Source organism: Typopeltis vanoorti, chromosome 19 (assembly GCF_054136105.1).
Source record: "Typopeltis vanoorti isolate ZY-2024b chromosome 19, IOZ_Tvanoo_1.0, whole genome shotgun sequence".
Lineage (NCBI taxonomy): Eukaryota > Metazoa > Arthropoda > Arachnida > Uropygi > Thelyphonidae > Typopeltis > Typopeltis vanoorti.
Window position 1 is genome coordinate 66,642,221 of NC_143567.1, and position 25,224 is coordinate 66,667,444.

At 35.8% G+C, this 25,224-nt stretch overlaps 1 protein-coding gene across 1 annotated transcript in view; it reads right to left on the bottom strand.

Moving 5' to 3' along the window:
• Positions 1–25,224, bottom strand: part of LOC150096202 (uncharacterized) — an 881,296-nt gene that overhangs the window by 684,450 nt on the left and 171,622 nt on the right. Inside the window, exon 3 of the mRNA XM_090409004.1 lies at positions 15,147–15,329. Within this exon, the coding sequence (XP_090265130.1) occupies positions 15,147–15,329 (183 nt within the window). The remainder of the gene's footprint in view (positions 1–15,146; positions 15,330–25,224) is intronic.

A 25,224-nucleotide genomic window follows, 5' to 3' on the forward strand; every position in this document is an offset into this window, starting at 1 on the left:
AATACAACCCAATGGATTTGAAAAGTTGTTTTGCTTCAAACAAGTGAATTTCTATTATTCAGTTATGGGTTTTATTTGTCTTTTATCACATATATTTTTCCCAAAATAACAGTTTACTTTAATTGAGTCAATTTAATAAGTAATATACAGAAGTAATCTGCTACAGTGATGATGCTTCACCTTCTCTAATACCTTCTCTCCATTTTCTTAATGTTTCTTAATATTTTTTTGCTAAAAGCTTCTAGATTATGCCAACACTACAGCCCAATCCTCGGAATATGCAAAGCATATAATTGACATTATTTTATCAAATTGAAAACTTGTTATTTCCTAGAAATTTGTCGATAACTTCTGTAAATTCAATCCATGCATCTTTACAACATCTTTCAGTGTTTTTTAACACTGTTTATAAAAAGTTTCCTATCTGAAGATCCACTACACATTTTTAAAGTTTTGCTTCCTAAAAAACATGGAATTTTCACACAGACATTTGAAATAATCTCAATACTTCTCAAAGGATTTTATCAAGTATTTCTTTTTATCAAGTATTTCAGTTTTATGTTAAAGTGAACGTAACAGGATTTTTTTTTTTTTTTCATTTTCCATCAATTACACTTTTGTACTGAATGTTTTTCGAATCTCTAGTAAGGTGCTCATTATTATTATTATTATTATTATTATTATTATCAACATCAGGCTTTCATGGCATAAAAGGCCCCAAGGAAGCCCTAATACAGGCCACCCCCAATGGATCCAAATCCCTGGATGCTCAAAAGCTCCCTAAGGCAAAAACTCTGCTCCCCCAGAGTCAAACCACCAACCAGTTTCCACCTTTATTGAGGTCTCATCAGTTGGATCTAGACCCAGAGGTGATATTAACTGTTAACTTCTGTGGTAGATGGAGTGAGCCCTTGGTTCTTTATCCCTATTTTACTTGAGGTTGAGGTAGCTGGGTGGGTATTATGCCCACTCTTTGTGAGCAGGTGATATTAAGTTCTTAAAAGAACTGGGAGATGGACTGAGTCCTTGACTCTTTATCCCGTCATCTGAATGCAGAAAATCTGTGTGGATGGGGTGTTATTGAGCTAAAAGCTCCAGTCATGGCTGGGTAACGGCAATAGCCGAGCATCAGTTAAAACTTCACTGGCTACAGCATTGCCATCCGTTACCCTGAAAGTCCTAAAAAGGACTTATCAACTATCAGGTGATATCAGGTGACACCAGGCGATATTAAGGTTGAAGTAATGCCTAAGTCATTATTTCTTATACAAGTAGCCAAAAGGTGTCATGCCTTATTATTAAAATACTCTGGATTAGAGATAGTTGTTGAAAATTTTTCACTTGATTATACAATAAATTAAAGATACCAAGAAATTATATACTTGGTTTCATCCTTCATCATGAAAAAAAAAAAAAAGAGATTTTGAATGTGATTAAGGCAACATATGATGAGATGTGTGTATGACAAAAGCAACCTCCTAGATCAGTCTGTAACTCCAATGGGGTCTTAGGATAATAATAATTATTATTATTATTATCATATTTTTGTCCAGTATGGTTGTTTGATTTTTTTAGTTATTATTCTTTTTACTGTTATTTTATATTAAATTTATTTTATTTTATTTATATATTTTTTTTTTACCAGAAAAGATCAAGCTAGGCAGGCAAAATAGTTTTAGATGTGATGTTGTTTGCTATGACTATTGTGTGTTGCTGGTTGCTGTAATATAGTAATGTCTATATAGATGTATATATTTTCCTGAAGATGACTTTAACCCTGTGGAGGTCACAGCTGATCTGATAGATACAAACAAAGTGTTTAATATAAATATTCTTACACATATCCGGTGTATATCTTGGAGGTCATGAGTAGCTGTGCATGCATATATTACGAGTGATATTCCACACTGTTTATGCAGTCAGTTTTGGTTAACATGTGTTATGTAAAGGTGTGTGATATTTCATAGTAAATTGTATTGCAGAGATACTGCAACCTCCTATGTCAGTATTGTATTGGTTTAGTTGTTTTTTTTTTAGTTACCGTTGAAAATGGCTGGAAAAATACATCGATTGAATAATCCATCAGATGTTGAAGAGATTTGGCAATTTTGTTACTCGAGTCCGATCATGAGAATGATAGAGTCTAATGTGAAAGTGATATTTGATAGTAAATTGTATCTGAGAGATACCGCAAACGCCGATGTCAGTATAGTATTGGTTTAGTTGTTGTTTTTTTCTTTGTCCAATAATTTCTAGATCATAACTGAAAATAAATAAACCATCATGTATTATATTTGCAGTGTTTTTTTTTTAGTTTTTATCGCATTTTAGCACATACTAGTAATGAATGTATCTCTCAGATACACGTGACTTACGCTGCAGTTGTTCTGATCACAAACTCCGCAGGGTTAATGTAAAGGTCTACAGACATCAAATTTTATTATTAAAAATTTTATCTCAAATAATGGTTGACTCCATTAATCTAACATGATGGGTGTTGTTCCCTGTTTAATTTCACTGAATGAAAAGAGAATCCAGTTTTACTTAAGGTTCTGAAAGCTGAGTGAGAAGTAAAGCAGTTGACTGCAGATTACAGATATGAGAGTTCTGTGAAAATTAGGGAGAGAACAGATAGCATCAATAGCAGAATTGTAAGAAAAATGCAGGTATTAGGAAGGAACTTGATACTGTAAGCATTCAAGAATGAGAGAGCTAATCTTAGATGATATGGGCCATTTAAAAGATTGGGAAAGTATAAGCAAGGCAGATGTTTGATGTAAGACCTATCTCCTTACTCACACATTATTTTCTACTTCCAGTCAATACTTTCATTTATTAAAGGTCATCCGTTATTATCACTTTTCTCTCCCTCAGCAGTATTATCTGCCTAAACATTTCAGAATCATCTCCTCTATATTTCTGGCCTGTAGCAACACCCCATTAAATATTAAAAATTCATGCTCACCTAAATCTCACACCATGACCTCAAAGCCATTGTCACTACCACTTCAAATTCTGCATGGAGGAGATGCAACTCTTCTGTGAACATGGTAATAGCCCATCACCTCCTCTTTTTGAAAGATGCTATAACCATCATATTCTATTCTAGTGATTATTATCCTCTGTTAACCACATCTCACAGACATCAATGATCTGAACATTGACTAATTTTATCAGATTGTAAATCTTGAACACTTATTAACCAGCTGAAATGAAGATCCAATTTTAGGACCATTTCAGCTGAAGATATATATATATATAATATTCATCCAAGCTTGATATGCTTCCTCAGTCTTAAGTAACAGGCTGGTTATATTCAACTAATTCGAGCCCTACCCAAGGGCCAATGAGTTGTAGAAATACTTTCTGAATGTGAAATTTGGGCAGCTGCAAAGTGGCCTTTTGCAGCTGCCCAATTTTTAATCCATCTAACTCAAGTGCTTCTAGATGTTTTTTCAATGTTTTAGGGATGGCACCTAAAGCACCTATTATTATGGGAACAACTTTCGTTTTCTTTTGCCAGGTTCATTCAACTTAGACTTGCAAATCACGATACTTTGTAATTTTTTCAGTTTCTTTGTCGTTAATCTGACTATCTCCTGGTTCTGATATTTCGATAAACTGAACACCCTTGTTATCACTTTTTTCAACCACTGTGATATCGGGTGTATTACATTCCAAGCTTTTGTCAGTCTGGATTTTGAAATCCCAAAGTATTTTAGCTTTTTCATTATCAACCACTTTCTGGTGAACTTTATGCTTCCAACAGTTCTTTAGAGATACTTTAAACCAATACTTTTTTACATAAATGCCAGTGAATTATCTTAGCTATGTTATCATGCCTTTTACAGTACTCAATTTGTGCTATTTTGCTGCATCCACTTATAATATGGTCTACTGTTTCTTCCTTTTCTTTGCACAATCTACATTTACTGTCTTCTTGAATTTTTTGTATTTTTGCCTTCATAACATTGATTTTAATGGCATGTTCTTGTACTGCAAAAATTAACAATTGTTTCTTTCTTTAGTGCTCCATTATATATACGAGGGCTGTTCAATAAGTAATAAGACTAATTTTACTGTCACAAAACCACTCATCACAATATTAATTTCTGTGGAATAAAGAAATGTTGCTGTCTGTATTAACAAAATAGATTGATAGATGGCGTATACGGGCTGATGTGCCAGAGTGTCACGTGACTAAACACAAGCTTGTTTTGGCGCACCTACGAGCCGAGACCAGTCATCGAAATGGAAGCGTCCTTGGAACAGCGTTATGCGATTAAATTTTGTGTGCGTTTGCAAAAATCGGCATCGGACACTTTTAACATGATACGCGAAGCATTCCACGATGAAGCAATGTTGAGGGCAAGTGTTTTTCACTGGCATAAAACTTTTAAGGAAGGAAGGCAAAATGTGGAAGATCTTGAATGTGAGGGAAGACCTTCAACGTCCATCACAGAGACAATGATCAACACAGCAGCAATTATCATCAAGGAGGATCGCAGAATTACAGTACGCCAGCTGCATGTTGTCCTGAATATTCACTCAATCATGGCTGAACATTTGGGACCGAAACGTGTTTGGGCCTGATGGATTCCCAAATTCTTGACACCAGAGCACATGCAGCATCGAGTGGATGTGTGCACAGAATGGAAAGACTGGAACAAGAAGGTGACAACTTCTTTAAACGCATCATTACAGCAGATGAAGCTTGGTTGTATCACTATGACCCTACAATGAAACAACAAAGCAGTCAATGGAAGCATCCGTCTTCGCCTACCCCCAAGAAAGCAAAAACTGTAAAATCGGCTGGTAAAGTTATGACCTTAATGTTTTTTGACTACGAAGGCATTGATCTACACCGGGTTCTATAACAACACGCTGTAGAACCTGGGAATACTGTAAATGGCTCATACTATGCAGATGTTTTACGAACAATGGTACAGCACGTCAAAAGGAAGCATCTGTTGCTGAAGAATGGCTTCTTATTGCACCACGATAATGCAAGGCCACATATTGCTGGTTGTGTAGTGGACATTTTGCAGAAGAACAACATAGATATCCTACCCCACCCTCCATACAGTCCTGATCTTGCACCATGCGATTTCTGGCTGTTTCCTCAACTCAAGAAACCACTAAGAGGCCGCCATTTCGAAAGCAACAAAGCATGTGTAAAAGCTGCGGAGGCGGTTTTGAAAGAACTCTCAAAAAAAGGACTTTCACATGTGTTTAAGAAGTGGATGCAATGGTGGGACAAATGCATCCGTCTCACAGTAGCTACTTCGAAAAAGGGCCATGTAAATGATGACGATTAAAGATAATCTGTTTTCTGTATAAATATAGTCTTATAACTTATTGAACAGCCTACGTATATATATATATTCAAGGGGGAGAGAGGGTTGGCTCTGAGCAGTACTGAGGAGAGTTATGTTGTTGTTTGTTGTTGTTATTATGTGATATCCAGTCGTTTTCGACTCTTGGTGATCTTATGCACAAAGGCTCTCCTTTTCAAGTTGGTAAGTCTTTTATGTTATCCATCCAACTTTTTTGTGGTCTTCCTCTTCTTCTCATTCCATTAATCTTCCCCAACATAACTGCCTTTTCTAATGATTCATCAGTTCACATAATTACTATTACTATTATTATTACGGGAAACTCCAGGGAGTCATTAGACTCATCGAGGGCGGAGACAAATCATATTCATCACAACTATTCGACATTCATACAGTATCTATCATACCTCACCTTAAACTCATTCACTGTCACAGCATCCACCACACTCTCAGGGAGCGCATTCCACTCATTCACTACTCTAAAAGTAAAGAACCCAGCTCTAACACCTTTACTAACCACACTTTTGCCCAGTTTCCATGGATGTCCTCTAGTCCTCCCACAACCAGCCCTGTTCTCAAAAATATCTTCTGAATTAATTTTATAGAAACCCTTCAGTAATTTGAATGTCTCAATCATATCTCCCCTCCTCCGCCTATCAACCAATTTTTGCAACCCACAAATCCTCAACCTGTTCTCATAAGGTTCATTCCACAGACCTGCTATCATCTTGGTCACTCGCCTCTGGATACTCTCAACCTCCTCCCTATCAAGAAGAAACCTAGGTGACCAAATCTGGGCACAGTAGTCGAGATGGGGTCTTATCAAGGCTCGATACAGAGGAACAATAACCTGCTTGTCTCTGCTTGTCAACGTATTCTTCAGCAACCAAGTGATTTGATAAGCTGATTTGGCCACTTTTGCAATGTGTCCCTAAATTTCAATTCCTTATCCACCAACACTCCTAAATCTCGTGCCTCATCAATTTCCTGGAGCACAGTTCCACCAATGCAGTAAACTGCCGCCAATCTTTTCACCCCAAAATGCATAACCTTATATTTTGCCACATTAAATTGACATCCATTCTCCTTAGCCCAGACCTCCAATCTATCCAAATCATCCTGCAAAATTTTGACGTCATCTGCATTCACTATTGCCCTACCCAACTTCACATCATCCGCAAACAAATGAACTGTTCCTCTCAGATCCTTTCCTATATCATTAATGAACAAATTAAACAGCAGTGGTCCAAGAACAGATCCTTGTGGCACACCACTAGTCACAGGCCGTCTTGTGGACTCTACTCCTGAGCAAACCACTCTTCGATATCTCTCTGTCAACCACCCTCCTATCCATCTCACCAACCCTATGTCCATCCCCATATGCTGCAATTTACTGATTAGAATTCCATGTGGTATCCTGTCAAAGGCCTTAGCAAGGTCCAGTAGAATCACTGTAAACCCATTACCCTTATCCAGTTCAGCCATCACTGTGTTATAATACGTGAGCAAGTTACTGAAGCATGACCTACCCTTCACAAAACCATGCTGTCCCCGATACATTATCCCATTTTCTTCTATCCAATCTTGTATTTTCCTCTTGACTATTTTCTCTGAGACCTTGATAATGATTCCTGTTATGCTGATTGGCCGGTAATATGTCCAAAGTACATCAACCTCTGTTTAGCAATCATCCTCTCCAAGGAGTATTCTGTCTTTATACTCTCTAATATCTTTTTATTGGTCATTCTTGCAGTCCATGTGTTCTTAATAGTCTCCTCTACATCTATAATTCAAATGAATCAATTCGCTTTCTGTCTTTCTTCTTAATAATCCATCTTTCACATACATACATCACTACTGGAAATACCATTGCTTTGACAGTTTTAACTTTCATGGCCTTACACCTCTATCTTTCATAATTTTTGTCAGGTTCAACAAAGCTTTTTTTTTTTTTTCTCATGACTATCCTTTTTTTAATTTCATCTTCATATTTACCATCATTTCTGATTCTGGATTCCAGTAACTTTCAATGATTTCTATTTTATCTCCCTCTATTATAAATTCATTTAAATTGACAGAAGCCAACAGAAGCTTTGTTTTTCTGATAAATAAAGCTCAGCTTTGTTACTTTTCCTCTTATCCAATAGAATCGACTACTCCAGATCTTCCTTCATTTCTGCTATGAGGGTTGTATCATCTGCATATGTTAAATTATTTATTTTTCTGCCACCAATCTTAATTCCAGCTGGATCTTTGTCTAAGTTAGCTAATCTCATAATTTATTCACTACAAATATTAAAAAGATAGGGCAACAGTATACAACCCTGTCACATCCCTTTTTCCACTCAAACACTCTTTCTCGAATGACTGTTTTTTCTGAAACGTCTTGGTGTCATACAGTTTTCTTATTAAGAAGATTAGGTGCTCAGGTAATCCCTCTGATCTCATTACAATTCACACTGTTGTGATCCATGCAATCAAAAGCTTTCTTATAATCAATAAAAGAGATCAATACTTCCTTCTGAAATTCTTTTGTTTTTTCTATAATCCATCTCATGTTTACTATTTGGTCTCTGCCTACCTGTTCTTGTGGCATTTCTCTATTCACATATGGCTCCAGTCTTTGTTGGATCACTTTCAGCATCACTTTACTTACATGTGAAATTAAAGCAATGGTTGTATAATTCTCACAATCTCTGGCATTTGATTGGGGGGGGGGGGTGAATACTGATGTTTACTAATCTCTAGGCCAGTATATTTTCTTCCAAACCTGTTGACAAATTTCAGTTAATATAATCACTACTTCGTACCCAGTTGCTCTCAATAATTCTAATGACACTTCATCAGCTCCAGGAGCTTTTCATTTTGGCAGCTGCATTTTTTTCTGATAATACTTCACTTTTCATTATCATGGGTTCCTCAACAAATTCTCCTTCAATTTCAGTTATAGATGAGAAGAGTTATAGTTGGAGTTTATTAGAATCATCACCATTTGAGAGGGTGAAATAAATCTAGGTATGGAATATTTTTAGCCACTATAGTATAATCATGTCCTTTGACAAGTGCTGAACTTTCTGCAGGAGTGAGGGAATGTCTAGATAAGCTGACAACCCATCTGTTTGTTACTGAGTTGACCTTGGTTGATTTTGCTTTTGAGCAAGTGAATCAAACTTGCAGTCAAGGATACATTCATTTTTATTTGAAGATTGTTGGAGAGATATGTCTAGATATATCTAAAACGACATTGAAAAGGTCATTGTTTAAGATAAGGATAGTGTTTCTTGATTACTGGAGATGCTGAATGTTGAGAGCAAGATCTCATTTGGTGCTTGTGTGCATACGAGCGCATGGCTAGGATTGATGTAAAATACAATGAGCACCCAACAATTTGGCCATTTCTTTAAATTTGCAAAGTTAGGAATTATCTTCAAGTCAGTACAGTACATTGTTTTAAAAAAGCTAATCATTGCTCATAGTCCAATACTCACCTTTTACATTGGCTTAACTTTGACAGTTATTTAAAGAGAGTGCTGAAGCACTCCTACACATCCAAACTTAAATCGGTTTCACTTTCTATCCATTTGCCAAGATTGAAGGAGTCTCATCCTTGTAAATGGCAAACAATAGCATGCTTCCCTTCAATCCCGTCCACTTTTTTTTAAATATAATGCTGTGCCATTCAACAATTTTCTTTATCTAAATTTTATTCTTTGTATTTCAAAATTATTTTAATTTTAGTTTTAGCTTTAGTTGCAATCTTATTTTATTTTGTAACCACTGGTATGATGGCAGCAGTGTAAATAGGATTAACACCCTATGTTCTAGCTTCACCTTGTGATTATGCTGATGTACTGATAATGGCCCATTAATTTCTGGCCGAAATATTTGCAATAATAAAATTTATTCTTTATTCTTGTGAATACATGTGCCTAATAATCATTACTGCAAAAGATATTAGTAAAATTGGTATATGATGTATATTGAATGTAATATTTATGAGTGCAAATAAATATTCAATCTATATTACAAGAAGAAAAACCTTAGGATCTATGATAACAGTTGATAAGAACTTGAAGTTCAGAGCAAGAATACAGGATCATCAGGACAACACATTGCAATAATCAGTAGGACATTAAAAATGTTGAAATAAGTATTTGACCTACTGAGTTAATGATTACATTTGGTCTATTTAGTACAATTTTCGTTGCCTAATTTTAAAGGTTATGATGAGAAAATTGTATAAAAAGAGTCCAAAGAAAGACAACAGCTTTGTTTTTTATGTGGCTATCAACCACAAAAAGTTTTCTTGTAAATCTACAAGAAAAAAAAAAAAAATTCTTAATTCACCGATTGTACAAATATACAATCGGTGAATTAGGAATATTTTTGCTATTCTTATTAAATTTTTATGTTTATTTTTTTGTATTTTTTAGTGCCGTGGGTCTGAAATTTGGTCTAAGGACCAAACATGGCACTTTTCTAAGCCACTTCAGACCTTCATTAAGCAGGATAGTGGCTTCACACCGAGTAATAAATTTCATCTCCTACCTAAATTCATCTTCCACCTCAAGTTAAATACATGTTTTCCTAACCTAAGAATTATTGACAAGGCAGCAGAATGTCCTACACTAAATCTTAGCCAAAAGTCTGAATGAATAACAATGGCAGAGCTTTTTGCAAAAATAATTCTTTAAACAATTGCAACATGATTTGCGAAATAAATGGAATGGCACTGAATTTTGACATCATTTACAAATCATCTCTTGATTTAAAAAAAAAAAAAAAAAAAGACAAAGACAAGAGAAAAAAGGCAGAAACATTGAAAATATCAAGTGTATCCTGATAAGAGAATCTATACAAGTAAAACATTTCAACTACTTTGGCACAATTTTTTGTGAAAATGACAAATTAAATATGGAAATAGACAATAGAATAAGTACAGCTGGTATGTAGGAAGTCAAATGAATAAATTTATATGATATAAAGAAGAAATTAGTCAAAATACTAAATCATCTGTATATAAGACAGTGTTTAAACCAATTTTAACTTATGGGTCTGAGAGGCTGGGTTAGAAATAAAACACTTGACTAAAGACTGGAGACCACAGATATGAGAGTTGTGGAAAAGATTAGGGGAGTGAACATATGGCTTCAATGGCAATATCATATTAAAAATTCTAATCCCAGCATTTTTAATATGATACAATATGGTCACTTAAAAAGGGGAGAGGAAAAATTAACAAAACAAGTGTTCTTTGGCAGAACTGACAGGAAAAAGAACCAGGTCAACTGATACAGTAAAACGTGCCTTAGAAGACAGAAAAAAAAAAAAAGGCTGATAATACTGAAGTCTTGATAGATAAGAAATTAATTTGGAGGAAAACTGTCAATAAGAAGTTAATAATGATGTAACTCAAGAACTCAAGAAACTCAGTTACCTTACTTCCAGTTGCTATCTCATTATCCCAGTCTATATTGCCATAGTTAAAATCACCCATAATAATTACCCTTTTCTTATTTGCTTGGCTAATTTGATTATACAGGGTGTTCCAAAATTCATGCAAGAAGTAATTTTGATAGAAAACACAGGTTTTTAATTTAAAATTGTAATTTCTTATTGATTCATAAAGTATACAGTATAGGGTTATGTATGGAATAGCATATCGGGTAAATGGCCTCCACGGCTTTGCTGACACATACGCACTCTTTTGTCAAAATTTTCCATGACCGTTTTGCATAAATGTGGCTAAATTTCGTTGATACAGCGCTCAATTTTCTCCTCCTTCAAGGCGTGGGTAGCCAATTCTGATCACCAAAATGGGAAATTACACGACCAGGAAATGACTCATGCAGTAATTGAATTGTTTCTCGGGCTGTATGGCATGTGGCACCGTCTTGTTGAAACCACATGTCGTCCACATCCATATCTTGCAATTTAGGCACAAAAAACTGGATTATCATGTCGCGATAGCGAGCACCATTAACTGTTATTGCCTTACCAGCCGCATTTTCGAAGAAGAATGGACCGATGATGCCTCCAGCCCAAAATCCGCACCAAACAGTGACACGTTGTGGATTCATTTGCTTCTCAACAATCACTCATGGATTTTCTGAACCCCAAATGTGACAATTTTGTCGATTAACGAAGCCATCAAGATGAAAATGAGCCTCATCGCTGAAGATGATTTTGTTCGAAAATTAAGCATCCACTTGTTGTTGTTCCATAATCCATTCAACGAACTCTCTTCGCTAGGCTTCAGTTCTTGAGTAAATTGAACTTTGTAAGCATAAAGATGCAAATCTTTCGTGAGAATATGCTGTAGAGATCTTCTCAAAATGCCCAATTCAAGACCACAGTGCTGAATTGATGTTCCTGGACTCTCAGCAACACTCTCACGAACAGCTTTGATGTTTTCTGTTGAACGACTTGTTGAAGGATGGCCAGAGTATAAGATCACTAATTGATCCAGTTTCTTTGAATTTTTTAATTAATCTTTTCACAGTTGATAAAGTTAAATCACTATTCTGACCATATTTTGTAAGAAGATTGCGAACTGTAGCTGCCAAACCTTCATTATTTTTAAAATATTGCTCAACAATGAAGATGCGTTGTTCTTTCGTGTAGTGCTCCATTTTTAATAACCCTGAACTGTCAGCTGTCACGCTGTCTTTTTTTTCTCGTTGGCAACACTTTACTGCACAAATGGCACTAAATTTAAATCTTGCATGAATTTTGGGACACCCTGTACATTTCATAGTCACTACCATCCATATTACTGGGTCTATAACAACATTCAGTTCAGTCCATTCTATTCACCTCTATCTCACACACACCATACTGCCTCAAAACCACTGGCACTATTTCTCTCTTGCATCTCTACTTTGTATGCAAATAAATCTTTCTCTATCATAAATGGCACTCCCCCTCTCTTTTTATCCTTTCTATCCTCATGAAATACATCGTACCCTTCCATCTCTATGGATGTCATCCTCATCCAACCATTTCTCACTTATTCCAACAATTTTTGGGTGAACAGACTCAATTAATGCAACCATTTTGTTTGCCTTGTTTCTTACACTTCTAGCATTTGTATACAAACACAGCAGCTTATTCCTGGATGTATAGCTAGTTCTACTGATACCACTTATTTGATGTGACCTCTCCATGCTTAACTCAAACCATTTCTTTTCTCCTTATTCATCTTCGAACCTTCTTCAGTTCCAAGTGTTTTCCCTCGATCCCAGGTCATCTCCTTCCCTTTTTGTCTACACATGCATTCACATCCTCTCGAATCATCTACCTTTCTCAAGCTGTGTTCCTCTGTCCACTCTGACCCCCCCCCATTTTCCTGTCTGTCTTGCACACCTGTTCTCTCATTCTTTATACTCATGCCACTCACTTCTTCATTCACAACCACCTCTTCAATCTCTCCTGTCTTACTCTCCCGTTCTTCCACATCGCTTACCACTTTATCAGATTCATTTTCTACACTCACTTCTCTACCTTCCAGCAGCAGTCTCTCAAAGCAAATCACACCAAAACCACTCAAGTGCAGTCCATTGCTCCTATACAGTTCACTTCATCCTTCAAACTCATTGCACACATTAACAAACTGCACTCCTTTCTCCTCACACATTTCTGCTAACATATCATTCATAATCCTTACTCTCCATTTCATCTAACCACTGTCATACCTGAGCAAAATGCTTACTATCTTTCCTATGGCACTATTCTCTTTTATCCGTCTCAACAACCTCCTGAAATCTAATCTGACATGTTCTTTGTTTGCAATCAAGTCATTTGTACCTGTTACAACTACCAACTCTTTTGCTCGCTTACTTCTCATATCCAATACCTAAATCACTCTATTCATTCTACCTCCAGTAAAACATATTTTATGCATCCTCTCATCCAGCACACCTTTAATAACTGAATCACCATACAACACCACTCGCAGGTCTTTCGTTACCTCTTTTATACCAACATTATTTGTTTTTATCATTTTCATTCTTCCATACATATCTCTAATTCTCTTAACTTCATTCCACATCCATTTCATCTCTTGCCTCATCTTAACCAATTGATCTTTCAAATCTTACATCACATTTTTGCTGTCATTTCATTTTTTCGAATTTTCGAACCATGCATCACACTTTCGCTCTTATTGATTCTTTCGAATTTTTGAACTTTCGAACCTTGTGTCGCACTTTTGCTCTCATTCATCCTTTCGAATTTTCAAATTTTTGAACCCTGCGTCATGCATGCTTGTTCACAGTTAAAGCTGTTCGCCACCATATCTTTAACTACATTTTGTTTTGTTGATTACAACTATACTTTGTTTTGTAACTTCCGCTACAGTCACATCACTTTCATCTTCTTACCATCGATTGTTAAGTTTCTCAGATCACTCATTCTCTTTTCAAACCTTTTTTAACATTTTTTCACTGCTCTTTTACACTGTCCTTTTCTATTAGACGAGCACTATCCTCCTCACGGCATTCTCGCTAATAACACTTTCAGTTATCAACATATTAGCACTTATCAAATGCTCATTCAGGTCACACTTTGCACACACACCCTCTTTCCATCCACCTTAAATATCCACAATTTATCTATATAATTAAACAAGTAAAATATTAAATTTAAATTTAATTTAATTTAAAACGAAATATACTATTATGAATCATCACATGGAATCTTCATGGAATAAAGAAATTCATTATAGGAGGTCACTCTACATCTCAAATTCCATTATATTTCACCTTAAGAACATATTTTCTAAGATGACAGTGAAAGCACAGACAATGTATTCCATGCACCTTTCACTCCTGCCTTATGCAGTCTGTACAAACCTACTCCCTTGTACTATCTCCAAGGATGCTTCTCCCCATGCTTCTTGCTGTTTATTTGTGTTCTACCATTCAGAAAATCTCTTCAATGTCTATTTGATAAGCAACTCTCAATGATATCACTTGTTCTCTTCCTATCTACTAAACTCTTGAAGATTATATATCCTCCATCGGTCATCACAGATGACATTCCAAAATCATGATACTATCCTTCTTATTCACCATTGTAAATTTTTGCAACCATTTTGAATTCAAGCAACCAGATCTGTCCACAGTAGTCCAGATATGATGTAAATCAAGGCTCTATACAATGGAACTACCACAACCTTATCTCTGCTGGACAGTCTCACTCCTACTGATATTCAGTATGTCCCTTGAACTTCAACTCCCTGTCAATCAACCCCAGAATCCTTTGTTTCCTCCACCTCCTTCAGTATAATTCCACCAATAAAATACACCATCATTAACCTCTTAATCCCAAAATTTAAAACCTTATGCTAAATAACATTAAACTGCTATCCCTACTCGTATACTATCTTTCCAGCATCTTCAAATCCTTCTGAAGAGTGACTACATCAGAACCATTTCTGATAATTCTCCTAGTTGTGCATCATCTGCAGGCAACTCTATGTCCCTCCCACAACCATTCAAAATATCATTAACATAAAAAATTAACAGAAATAGCACAGGAAGTGAGTCTCATCCATTATCCTTGATACTGTTCTAAATAAATAACTCTGAAATCTGTCAGACAGCCAATTTCCAATGAAATCCACCAGCATATTATTAAAGTCATTTGGTGTAAAATAAATATCTATTAAATAAATATACCAAGAAGTATCTTCCTTTATCAACAGCATATTTTAAATAAATCAGAACTAATAATTTTTGAATTATGAACTCTGTTAATAACATAAAAGAGAGAAGAATGACAAAGAACTAGCAAAAGAAAACAACTCACCATCAAATATTGCGGGTTGTTTATTTCTAAAGTACATAAGAGCTGGGAATGATGTGACACCATATTTCTTTGCTGTTGACTTTTCACTGTTTTTAACAAAAGCAACTCCAAATTTTTCTGCATCATCGTCTATTCTTTCTAATTCTTCAAGAATTTTTGGACACTCTTTGCAGTTTTTTGTATCTGTAATTCCAAGAAATAATTTATATGCAAACTATACAATTAACTTACAATGAACTATATCATAAAATTTTGTCATAATTAAAAGTATGAATCCCTTATACTTTTAAATAGCATATTAAATATCTAATATTTATATTTGCAAAGTAAAGAAACTCAAAGCTATTAATACACAAGAAATGTAAAGCTGACATTTAATGTTTCTAAAAAATTTTCTTGAGTGCTTACAGTACCCTGATACTGTAGGCAGCCAAGGGTTAGGGAGAGGGAAGTAACTTATTTTAATATTCTTCTTGAATAATTGAAATTGCAGTTGTTCAGAAAATATCAATGCTGGTAAGTAGTCCATAGAACAGTACCAACAAATATCAAATAAGTGTAAATCATCAGAGGTTGTTCATTTGAAATGGATGGATATGAGTTCAAAAGAACATTTTTCATGAAAGTATATAGAAAATGAACAGAGAGAAGAGTATTTCTGTGCTCTAGGAAAGGACTCAATCAGTAAGAATGAACTGTTAATTTTCTATTGAATGTCATCTAGGACTTTTTAAGGATGTTTATGGGATACCTCCTCTAAAATGAAAGTGATATTTTTTTTGCTGACTGGATCTAAGATTTACAGAGGATTAGCAGCTATTTAGATAAGAACAGCACTGTCAGGAATAAATGAGGCCATCCCAGATTTTTTTTTGTTTTTGAGGCAGATATACTAGAGATGTGATAAGTTTAAGTCAAGAGAAATAAATCTTCAATGATTGTTATTCCAAAGTGAGCAAGTGCATCTTAAGTGAGGACATACCATATATATTGAGGGAAGTAACTTATTTTAATATTCTTCTTGAATAATTGAAATTGCAGTTGTTCAGAAAATATCGATGCTGGTAAGTAGTCCATAGAACAGTACCAACAAATATCAAATAAGTGTAAATCATCATAGGTCGTTCATTTGAAATGGATGGATATGAGTTCAAAAGAACATTTTTCATGAAAGTATATAGAAAATGAACAGTGAGAAAGAGAGAGTATTTCTGTGCTCTAGGAAAGGACTCCTGTGCTATTTCTATTAATTTTTTATGTTAATGATATTTTGAATGGTTGTGGGAGGGACATAGAGTTGCCTGCAGATGATGCACAACTAGCAGAATTATCAGAAATGGTTCTGATGTAGTCACTCTTCAGAAGGATTTGAAGATGCTGGAAAGATGGGTATACGATAATAAGCAGGAATAATTTCTGACCTCTAGAATGTCGAGTATGAGGAAAGATTGAAAAGATGTAATTTGCAGAGTCTAGTAGAGAGAAGGAAGAGGGGAGATATGATAGAGACCTACAAGTTGGTAAGGGGTTGTTATAGGATCAATGGTGGAGAAGTTCTACAGAGTGGGAGATCAGGGGAGAACCAGAGGTCATCCCTGGAAACTGTATAAAGAGGGTGTGAGTAGGGGAGTGAGAGGCAGGTTTTTTTCGTGCAGAGTTGTGAGTGGATTGGAATGCCTTGCCTGAGAGTGTAGTGTCTGCAAGGAGTTTGAATGTGTTTAAGACACGGTATGATGAGATGTGTGTGAGATAAAAGGACCTCCTAGATGAGTCTTTGACTCCATGAGGTCTTGTTTAATAATAATAATAATAATAATAATATTAAAAGTACAATTAGGTGAAGAGAAGGTTTTTGAGGGAAATAAGACAGATTCAGTTTTAAGAAGGCTAAAATTGACTCTAACCTCTTTTGTAGAATGGTACAGAGATCAGCTACAAGATGTTAGCTGTCTTGGGACTTCACTGGTTTGTATAATGCAAAATTCCTGATATGAGAAGGAGTGCAGGGTATTGCTTTAGCAAAATATTTAATTGGATTTGAAGACAGTGAGAGAAAATAACTGATGAAAGAGTGAAATGCTAAGGAGGGAATAGAACCTTCAGGAACTTCTACATTATTTGAAAATGCAGCAGAGGATAAAATATACCATCTATTCTCAGTTAGACAACTAAAAAGAAATTTGAATGCCCAATGAAAACAGGAGAGATAGGCGCTTGCTCTAGATATTTAAAAATTATTTAGACCTAACCAGAGAAGATAAAGTAGAGAGAAGGGGTGGGGTACTGCTGATGATAACAGATGAATTGCAGCCTAAAAAATTGGAAGTCAGTGGTGCAGATGGCAATGCTTTTGAGTCAATCAAAATATATGACAAAATATAAACTTTGTTGCTCCTATAGGCCAGAGGGTGCAAAGGATGATGCGGAAGTCACGCATCAGCAGATTTTTATAATGCGTGCAAATTGAGTAATTACCGTATTTACTTGAATATAACTCGCCCTCGCTTATATCTCGCACCCCTGATTTTACTTTATGAAAAAAGAAATTAAAAATTTTCACATATACCTCACACACACACAAAACAGTTTAAAGATGTTCACGTCGGAGTAATAGTAACTTGCTCCCGCAGTAAACAACACCCTGCCACAACAGCCACTATACTGTAGATACAAGAAAAACAAGTAGTTTTATTGTATCACTGAATAGAGATATTTGTAGTCTGTGTAATATATTTCTCAACAAATATTGCAATTAGAGACAACTGGCATAAAAACAGCACTAACTAATGAATCGCATGTCCCCCTCCCACAGAAACTATGCTATATAGACTCAAGCAAAACCACACGTTGCACCTTCAAACACAGTATCTAACTAAATACTATGGTCAAATTTTTCAATTACATGAAATAGGTGTTTGTTTGTTTCATTGCATTTGAAATTTTCAATGACATTAAGACAGATCTAACTTCAAATCAAATTCTACCAAGAATTGAAACATGCCATATAATGTATGTGTGAATCAGCCCACCAGCTCGACACAAAAGCGGCACACAAACAGGCAGCAATAAAATTCAACCAAAACGTTGAAACTTTGTGTGAGTTGAGTCTGCCCACGCAATGCAGAATGGTACACAAACGGTAATGAGAAGTTTCATCGGAACAATAAACAGGCAAAACACCACCCTGTTGTGAACATGTTAAAACTAAGAAATATATAATGAATGTTGTTATGGCAGTTTTAGATATTATGAAATTCAGTTGAAGAGAATTAGCATTTCAACTCAACAATTGTCGGCTTGATTTTGCCGTTGGGTCATGCAACCATTTGCTGATACAACACCAATCATATGCACATCTTCATAGCTGCACTATCTCTACTGGCCTACCATCGCTGTCTGTTTTGCACTTTGCTTTCACTTCTCATTAGTCATTCGTGAAGGATTGTTCATTATGTATCTGAAGTCTTGTAAATTATGGTAATTTTTGCTTGAAATAATGGGAAAGAAGATGACGCTGTTTGGGTAGATGGCTGATGATGCACACATGGAAATTGCTCTCAAAGCCAGACGTATTATTATTATTTGACATCTCCAGGGAGTCCATAGACTGATCGAGGGAGGGCACCTGCTCTACAACTCTGTCTCTACCAACTGACCACAACTACACCAACGCCATCTACTGCCGATCACCACCACCACCACTAGTATTTCCACAGACAATCACAAACATCCATGTCCACGGCAGGATTTGAACCTGCAGCCTTTTTGGCGGGAGAGTGGATATGCTAACCACTCGGCCAGCCAGGCTGGCAGCGATAGCAAATAGGAGATTCTTGGTAAGTCATACCCATTTTCAGTTTTTTCCTGAAAACTTTAGTTTCCGAAAATTCCCGCATATATCTCACACCACAATTTTTTGGCTTTAATTTTGGGGAAAAAGTGGAGTTATATTCGAGTAAATACAGTATTATGGGGGAATTCAACTTCAGAGACATAGACTGGGGAAAGATTACATGGCAAGAAGGAAATGGAATTTATACACTTACTGAGAGATAATTGCTTGAAGCAGAATGTGATGGAGGGGACCTGGGGTATGAGAGTGTTGGATCTCGTTATAGATAGAGAAGACCTGTCCATAACTAAGGTGGCTAATTGCCTCTGACTGGGGAAAGTGATGATGTGGTCTTGACTTGGGAGGTAGCAAAATATGTGGAAATCCCAATTAGGAATGGAAATATGTGGAAATACAAGGCAGATGATTATGATGCACTTAGGAGGCAACTTGAAGCGATACCATAGCATAAAAATCTGCAAGGGAAGGATATTCATAGTGCATGGGGGAAAGACAAGGATAAAAAATTCTGGTATCTGGAGGAAGCAATATCGCACTGTATACCCAAGGTGAGCAGGGTAAATTGAGTTGAAGTTAGATGGATGCATATAGTATCATTAAGCATGAGCTGCAAACAAACAAAGAAAATGTGTAAAGGGTTATATAAGGAGAAAGGTGACCAGCTAACTTCTGAACAATAAAAGGATCAGGAAAGAAAGGTGACCAGTATGATAAGGAAGGCAAAATCAGATTTCAGAAAAATTTAGCCAAATAGGCAAAAGGAAATCCCAAAGAATTTTTTCCAATTGTGACAAGTAGAAGGAAGAACAACTATGGAAGGATAACTTGAATGAGTACAGATGACAGAGTAGTAATGGAGGCAGATGAAATTGTTGAGCTACTGTGTGATCATTTTGCAAAGGTATATCACCCAAGTGAAGATATTGTTATGACAAAAGTGACAGGAACTGATGTAAGAACAGAGGTTGAAGAATTCGCAGTACTTTTTTTTATGTTGCTTCCACCCAAAAGGTTATTTGGAAACCTTTATTTGCACCATGGGTAGGCTAAGGATTTTTTCCCCTATTTTTATCAATTTTATATATTTTTTTTTGAATTTTTAATTACTTTTTTTTGACATATCTGGAAATCCTATTCTAGAGACTAAATGTGGCCTCTAGAAAAATTTAAGAGGGCAGTGGTCTCACCCTAGGTGAAGAAATTCATCTCCCACCTAAAGACGATCACAAGCATCCATGCCTAAGGTGAGATTTGAACCCACAGAATCTGAATATGCAGAATCTGAATGCAAATATGGCTGTGGGATTAGATGAGATATCAGCTCAAGTTTTATTATAATTATTATTATTATTAACCCAAGACCTCATGGAGTCAAAGACTCATCTGGGAGGTCCTTTCATCACACACACATACACACATCTCATCATACCGTGTCTTAAACACACTAAAACTCCTTGCAGACACCACACTCTCAGGCAAGGCATTCCAATCATTCACAACTCTGCACGAAAAACACTTGCCTCTCACTCCCCTACTCACACCCTCTTTATACAGTTTCCAGTTATACAGTTTTTATGAGAATGTGTAAGGGAACTAGCAATGTCCTTGACTGGGTTGTTTAATTTAAGTGTCACCTCTGGCAAAATCACAACAGAGTGTAAAGAAGGCAAAAAATTCCTTTGCATAAAGGAAGATCTAAGTTTGGGGTAGCAAATTATTGACCAATTAGTATCTCAAGAATGAAGATAAAAGTATACTGGAAAAGTTGGTCAAAAAGAGAATTTGGAAATAGATGGATAAGAATACGATACTCTATGAGGGACAGCATGGCCTTGTGAAGTGTTGGTTGTGCTTAGCAATCTACTAACTTTTATTATAAAAAGTTTATAACAGAGTGACAGCTCAGTTGGATAAAGGGAATGCCTACACGATGATACTGCTTGATTTTGTAAAAGCATTTGGAAGGATACTACATGAAACTCGCAAACTACAACAAATGGGAATGGATATGAAACTGGTGATATAGATAAAAGGGTAGCTGATGGAGAGATACCAAAAAAGCAGTATATGGAAGAGAAGAATCTAGGTGACAGCAGGTGACTAATGATGTGCCCCAAAGGCTCTGTGCTTGGGCCACAATTTTTTAATTTGCACATAAATGATATAGGAAATAATTTTAAGGGAGATATTTGTTGCTTGCTGATGATGCAAAGGTGGGTAGGATAATCAAGGTGATGTAGTGAGCTTGCAGAATGGAGTTGGACCTCCTACAATAAGTCTTAGGACTCTATGGAGGTGCCTGCCCAATAATAATGATTTAAATAGGCTGACTGTATCGGCAAAACATAATGGATATCATTAATGTGGAAATGTAATGTGGAAAAGTGTAAAGTTATGCATTTTGGGATACAAAGATTACATGTATCACATTGAGAAAAATGTACTCCAGAAAATTGATGAAGCCAAGGATTTGGAGGTAATAGTAGATAGATAGAAAGTTGAAATTTAGAGGTCATATTGCTAAAGTAGCCAGGTTGGCTCACAGGATTACTTGGTTATTGAAGAACACACTAACAAGTAGAGATAAGGGAGTTATCATTTCTCTTTATAAAACCTTGATATACAACCACGTGACCAAGAGTGAGCAGTCTGTAGAATGTTCCCTATGAGGATAAGTTGATGGTATGGCAAAAGTTGATTGATAAGTGAAAAAAAAAGAGGAGGTATATAATAGAAACATTTAAGTTACATAGATGCTTTTATAGGATTGATGCAGGGGAAATGTTTCGGCACTTGGCTAGAGGGGCAGAACAAGAGGTGATCACTGTAAATTGGGTAAGAGTGTAGTTAGTAAGGGCGTGAAAACAAGATTTTTCGCTTGGAGAGTGGTGAATGAATGGAGTAGATTGTCTAAGTCAGTTGTGAGTGCTTTGTCTTTCGAGGAGAGGTACAACAGATATTGTGTTGATAGTTGGACCTTCTACAATGAGTCTTAGGACTCTATGGAGGTGCCTGTCCAATAATAATAATAATAATATTAGTAGTAGTAGTAAATATCAAGAACTTAGGTTTCTCCAAAACATTCCATACCTATCATGTTATAAACAAGATGTCCTGTTGAAGCTTGGTGAAATCTACATAAGAGCAATAAGTTAGCAGTTGGATAGAACAGATTGGCTGCCCTACCCTTCTTTTTTTTTCTTTTCGAGATAACCTAGATATGGGCTCATTTCAAATTTGTTGCATATCAATAAAACAAGAAAATACAAAAAGGGATATCAAATATCAGATGAGCTCTGGAGCATGTTTTGTGATAATATCAGAGTGGAAGGCTTTTCTGATGCACCGAGTGACTAAGATTTTTCAGATGTTTCACTGAAACATCTGAAAAGATGAATTTGGTACCGTAAGAGACAATTTTCCTGAGTCATCTATGTAAGAATCTAAGAAGGATAAGCCAGAAAACTAACTTTGTCTTTATTATTATTACTGTAGGAGAACTATTATGTATACAGGGAAGGAAGCAAGGATTGACAAAACACTTTTGGAATGGTAGTATTTATTTTAAGAAACAACTGCCATTGGAAAAGTGTTTCACTTTTTTACTTTTGACATTTACAAAATCTGATCTAATTTTTATTGGTTTGTTATTGATTATTTTGGCACACTTGGTAGAGATATCTGGTTTGCATAAAGCAGGTTTTGGCAATTGGCGGCCCATGGGCCGCATGCAGCCCATAAAAGGATGACCAAAGTTACATGGTATGTGTCCCGTATGTTGAATTATTTAAATAATACATTTTATAATATGAGGCTTTTTATACCTATATTTTGTAATATCGCCGTGCAACTTGGCACGAGTCATCATGAGTCGGGATAACAAAGGCGACTTCATTCGACGACAACCGAGATTTGGGAGCACTTTTGCAGTCATGCATTCTGATCTGTCTTTTAATATAATTCAATAATTCAATGACATCAACTATTATTTTCAGAGGATATACATTTGTTAAAATAATTTCAAGAATAGTTCAAGAAAATGTAAAATTGGATGAAGGAAGAAGGTTTAATGATGAATGGATAAATGATAAATACTTAAGTAATTTTTTTGCCCACTATTTTCTCTGAATTAAATGCTTGCAGACCAATTATTAAAAACACAATCATTCCTCGACTTACGTCCAGGTTCCGTTCCATCCGGCAGGACGTAAGTCGATACATTAAATCAGCAGAATTATACAGGTTAGGGACTTAATCGTAATAAGTATACTGTCATTTTAATTTTTAAACCTTATTATAAAACTGTACTGTGTTACTGCCACTACAAAATAGGAGAATTAAAAAAAAAAATCACCAAAATCTTCCTCCACAATCACATCTTTATTACTTTCCCTATGTAAACGATTAGGCTGTGGATCTTCTGGTGTAACCTTTGTTTTTTGATGAAAATGTCCAATGTGCTTCTGGTTGGTTCATGAGATTCGAGCAGCGTTTTGCGCTGCATAATGTGAAAATGTTTGGGAATCTGGACGTGCTGAGAAGGCTGCTAAAGAATTTGTGGAAAAACTGGATAAAATTGTTATGGAGAAAAATTATTTGCCACAGCAAATATTTAATATGCATGAGATGTCCTTGTTTGGAAAAAAAATGTCCGATGGGACATTCATCCACAAAAAGCTAAAATCTATAATTAATTTCAAAGCTCTTAATGGCTGTATTATATTACGATTCTGTTACAGTTAATGTGACTGGATATAAACTGAAACCATTTGTGATATGGCACAGTGAGAATCCACGAATCTTCAAAAACATTAGGAGAGCAATAAGAAGTCGTGGATGATGATGACTCAAAAATTGTTTGAGGATGCCTTAATCAACTGCTATGCAAGTGAAATAAAAAGCTGTTATGTGAAAGAAAATGTAGAATTTAAAATTTTATTAATGCTAGATAATGCTCCTTACAGCAGTGATCTTCACCAAGTTCAAGGTCATGTTTCTCCCTCCAAACACTACCTCATTGATCCAACCGATGGATCAGGGAGTTCTTGCAGTGTTGAAGGCTTATTATCTACATAGAATTTTTTCACAAGCCATTTTTGCTACTGAAGGAAATGACCAAACTCTCATGCAATTCTGGAAACATTCAATATTTATCATGCTATTAAAAATATTGCTGTGGCTTGGGACGAAGTGACCTCTCAATGTATGAGTGGCATATGGAAAAAGATATTAAAAAGGTTTGTGCATGATTTTGAAAGTCTCTAATAGTGAGCCTAGCAAACAATCTGAATCTCGGGGTAAATGATGACGACATAGTTCAACTCATAGGAAGTGCCCCTGAAGAGTTGACTAACAAAGAATTGGTCGAACTGGAGGAACAACTGTTGCAGAAGAGGAAAAATGAGAAAAGGAAGAGGGAAAAGAGAAACAGGAAGAGTTAGTTAAACAATTTACAGTGAAGGGTCTTGCAGAAATGATCTTTGCAGTTAACGATGTTCTCAAAATGGCTGAAGACATGGACCCCAATGTTGAGCGCTACTTAATAACGAAGGTACATGATGCGTTTGCTTGCTGTGAACAAATTTATAATGAAAAGAAGAAGAGCAATAAGCAATAAACAAAAAATTAATCTTCAAAATGTCTTTGAAGATTCGTGGATTCTCACTGTGCCATATCACAAATGGTTCAGTTTATATCCAGTCACATTAACCGTAACAGAATCGTAATACGGGCATTAATGTAATAGTAATGTAGATATTCATCCACAAAAAGCTTTTTGTGGATGAATGTCTGCTTGGGCATTTTTTTTTCGGAAACAAGGACATCTCATGCATATTAAATATTTGCTGTGGCAAATAATTTTTCTCCATAATAATTTTATCCAATTTTTGCACAAATTCTTTAGCAGCCTTCTCAGCACTTGCAGATTCCGAAACATTTTCACATTATGCAGCGCAAAATGCTGCTTCAATCTCATGAACCAACTGGAAGAAGCATAGAATTTGTAGTCATAATCGAGTTCTGCTTTCTTCTTCAAAATGTTAAAGAGACCTAGTGCCTTAGTGGTTATAGTCACAGTGCTAAGGGGTATGTGCTTTTGGTCCTCTATGCATGATGCAAGTAGCTTTTCCATATCACCAATAGGACCTTGTCGTTGCTTCGTTACTATCATCAATTTAATGGAATTTAATAATCAAAAATAAGGATAGGGGTGCTTAAGGGTCA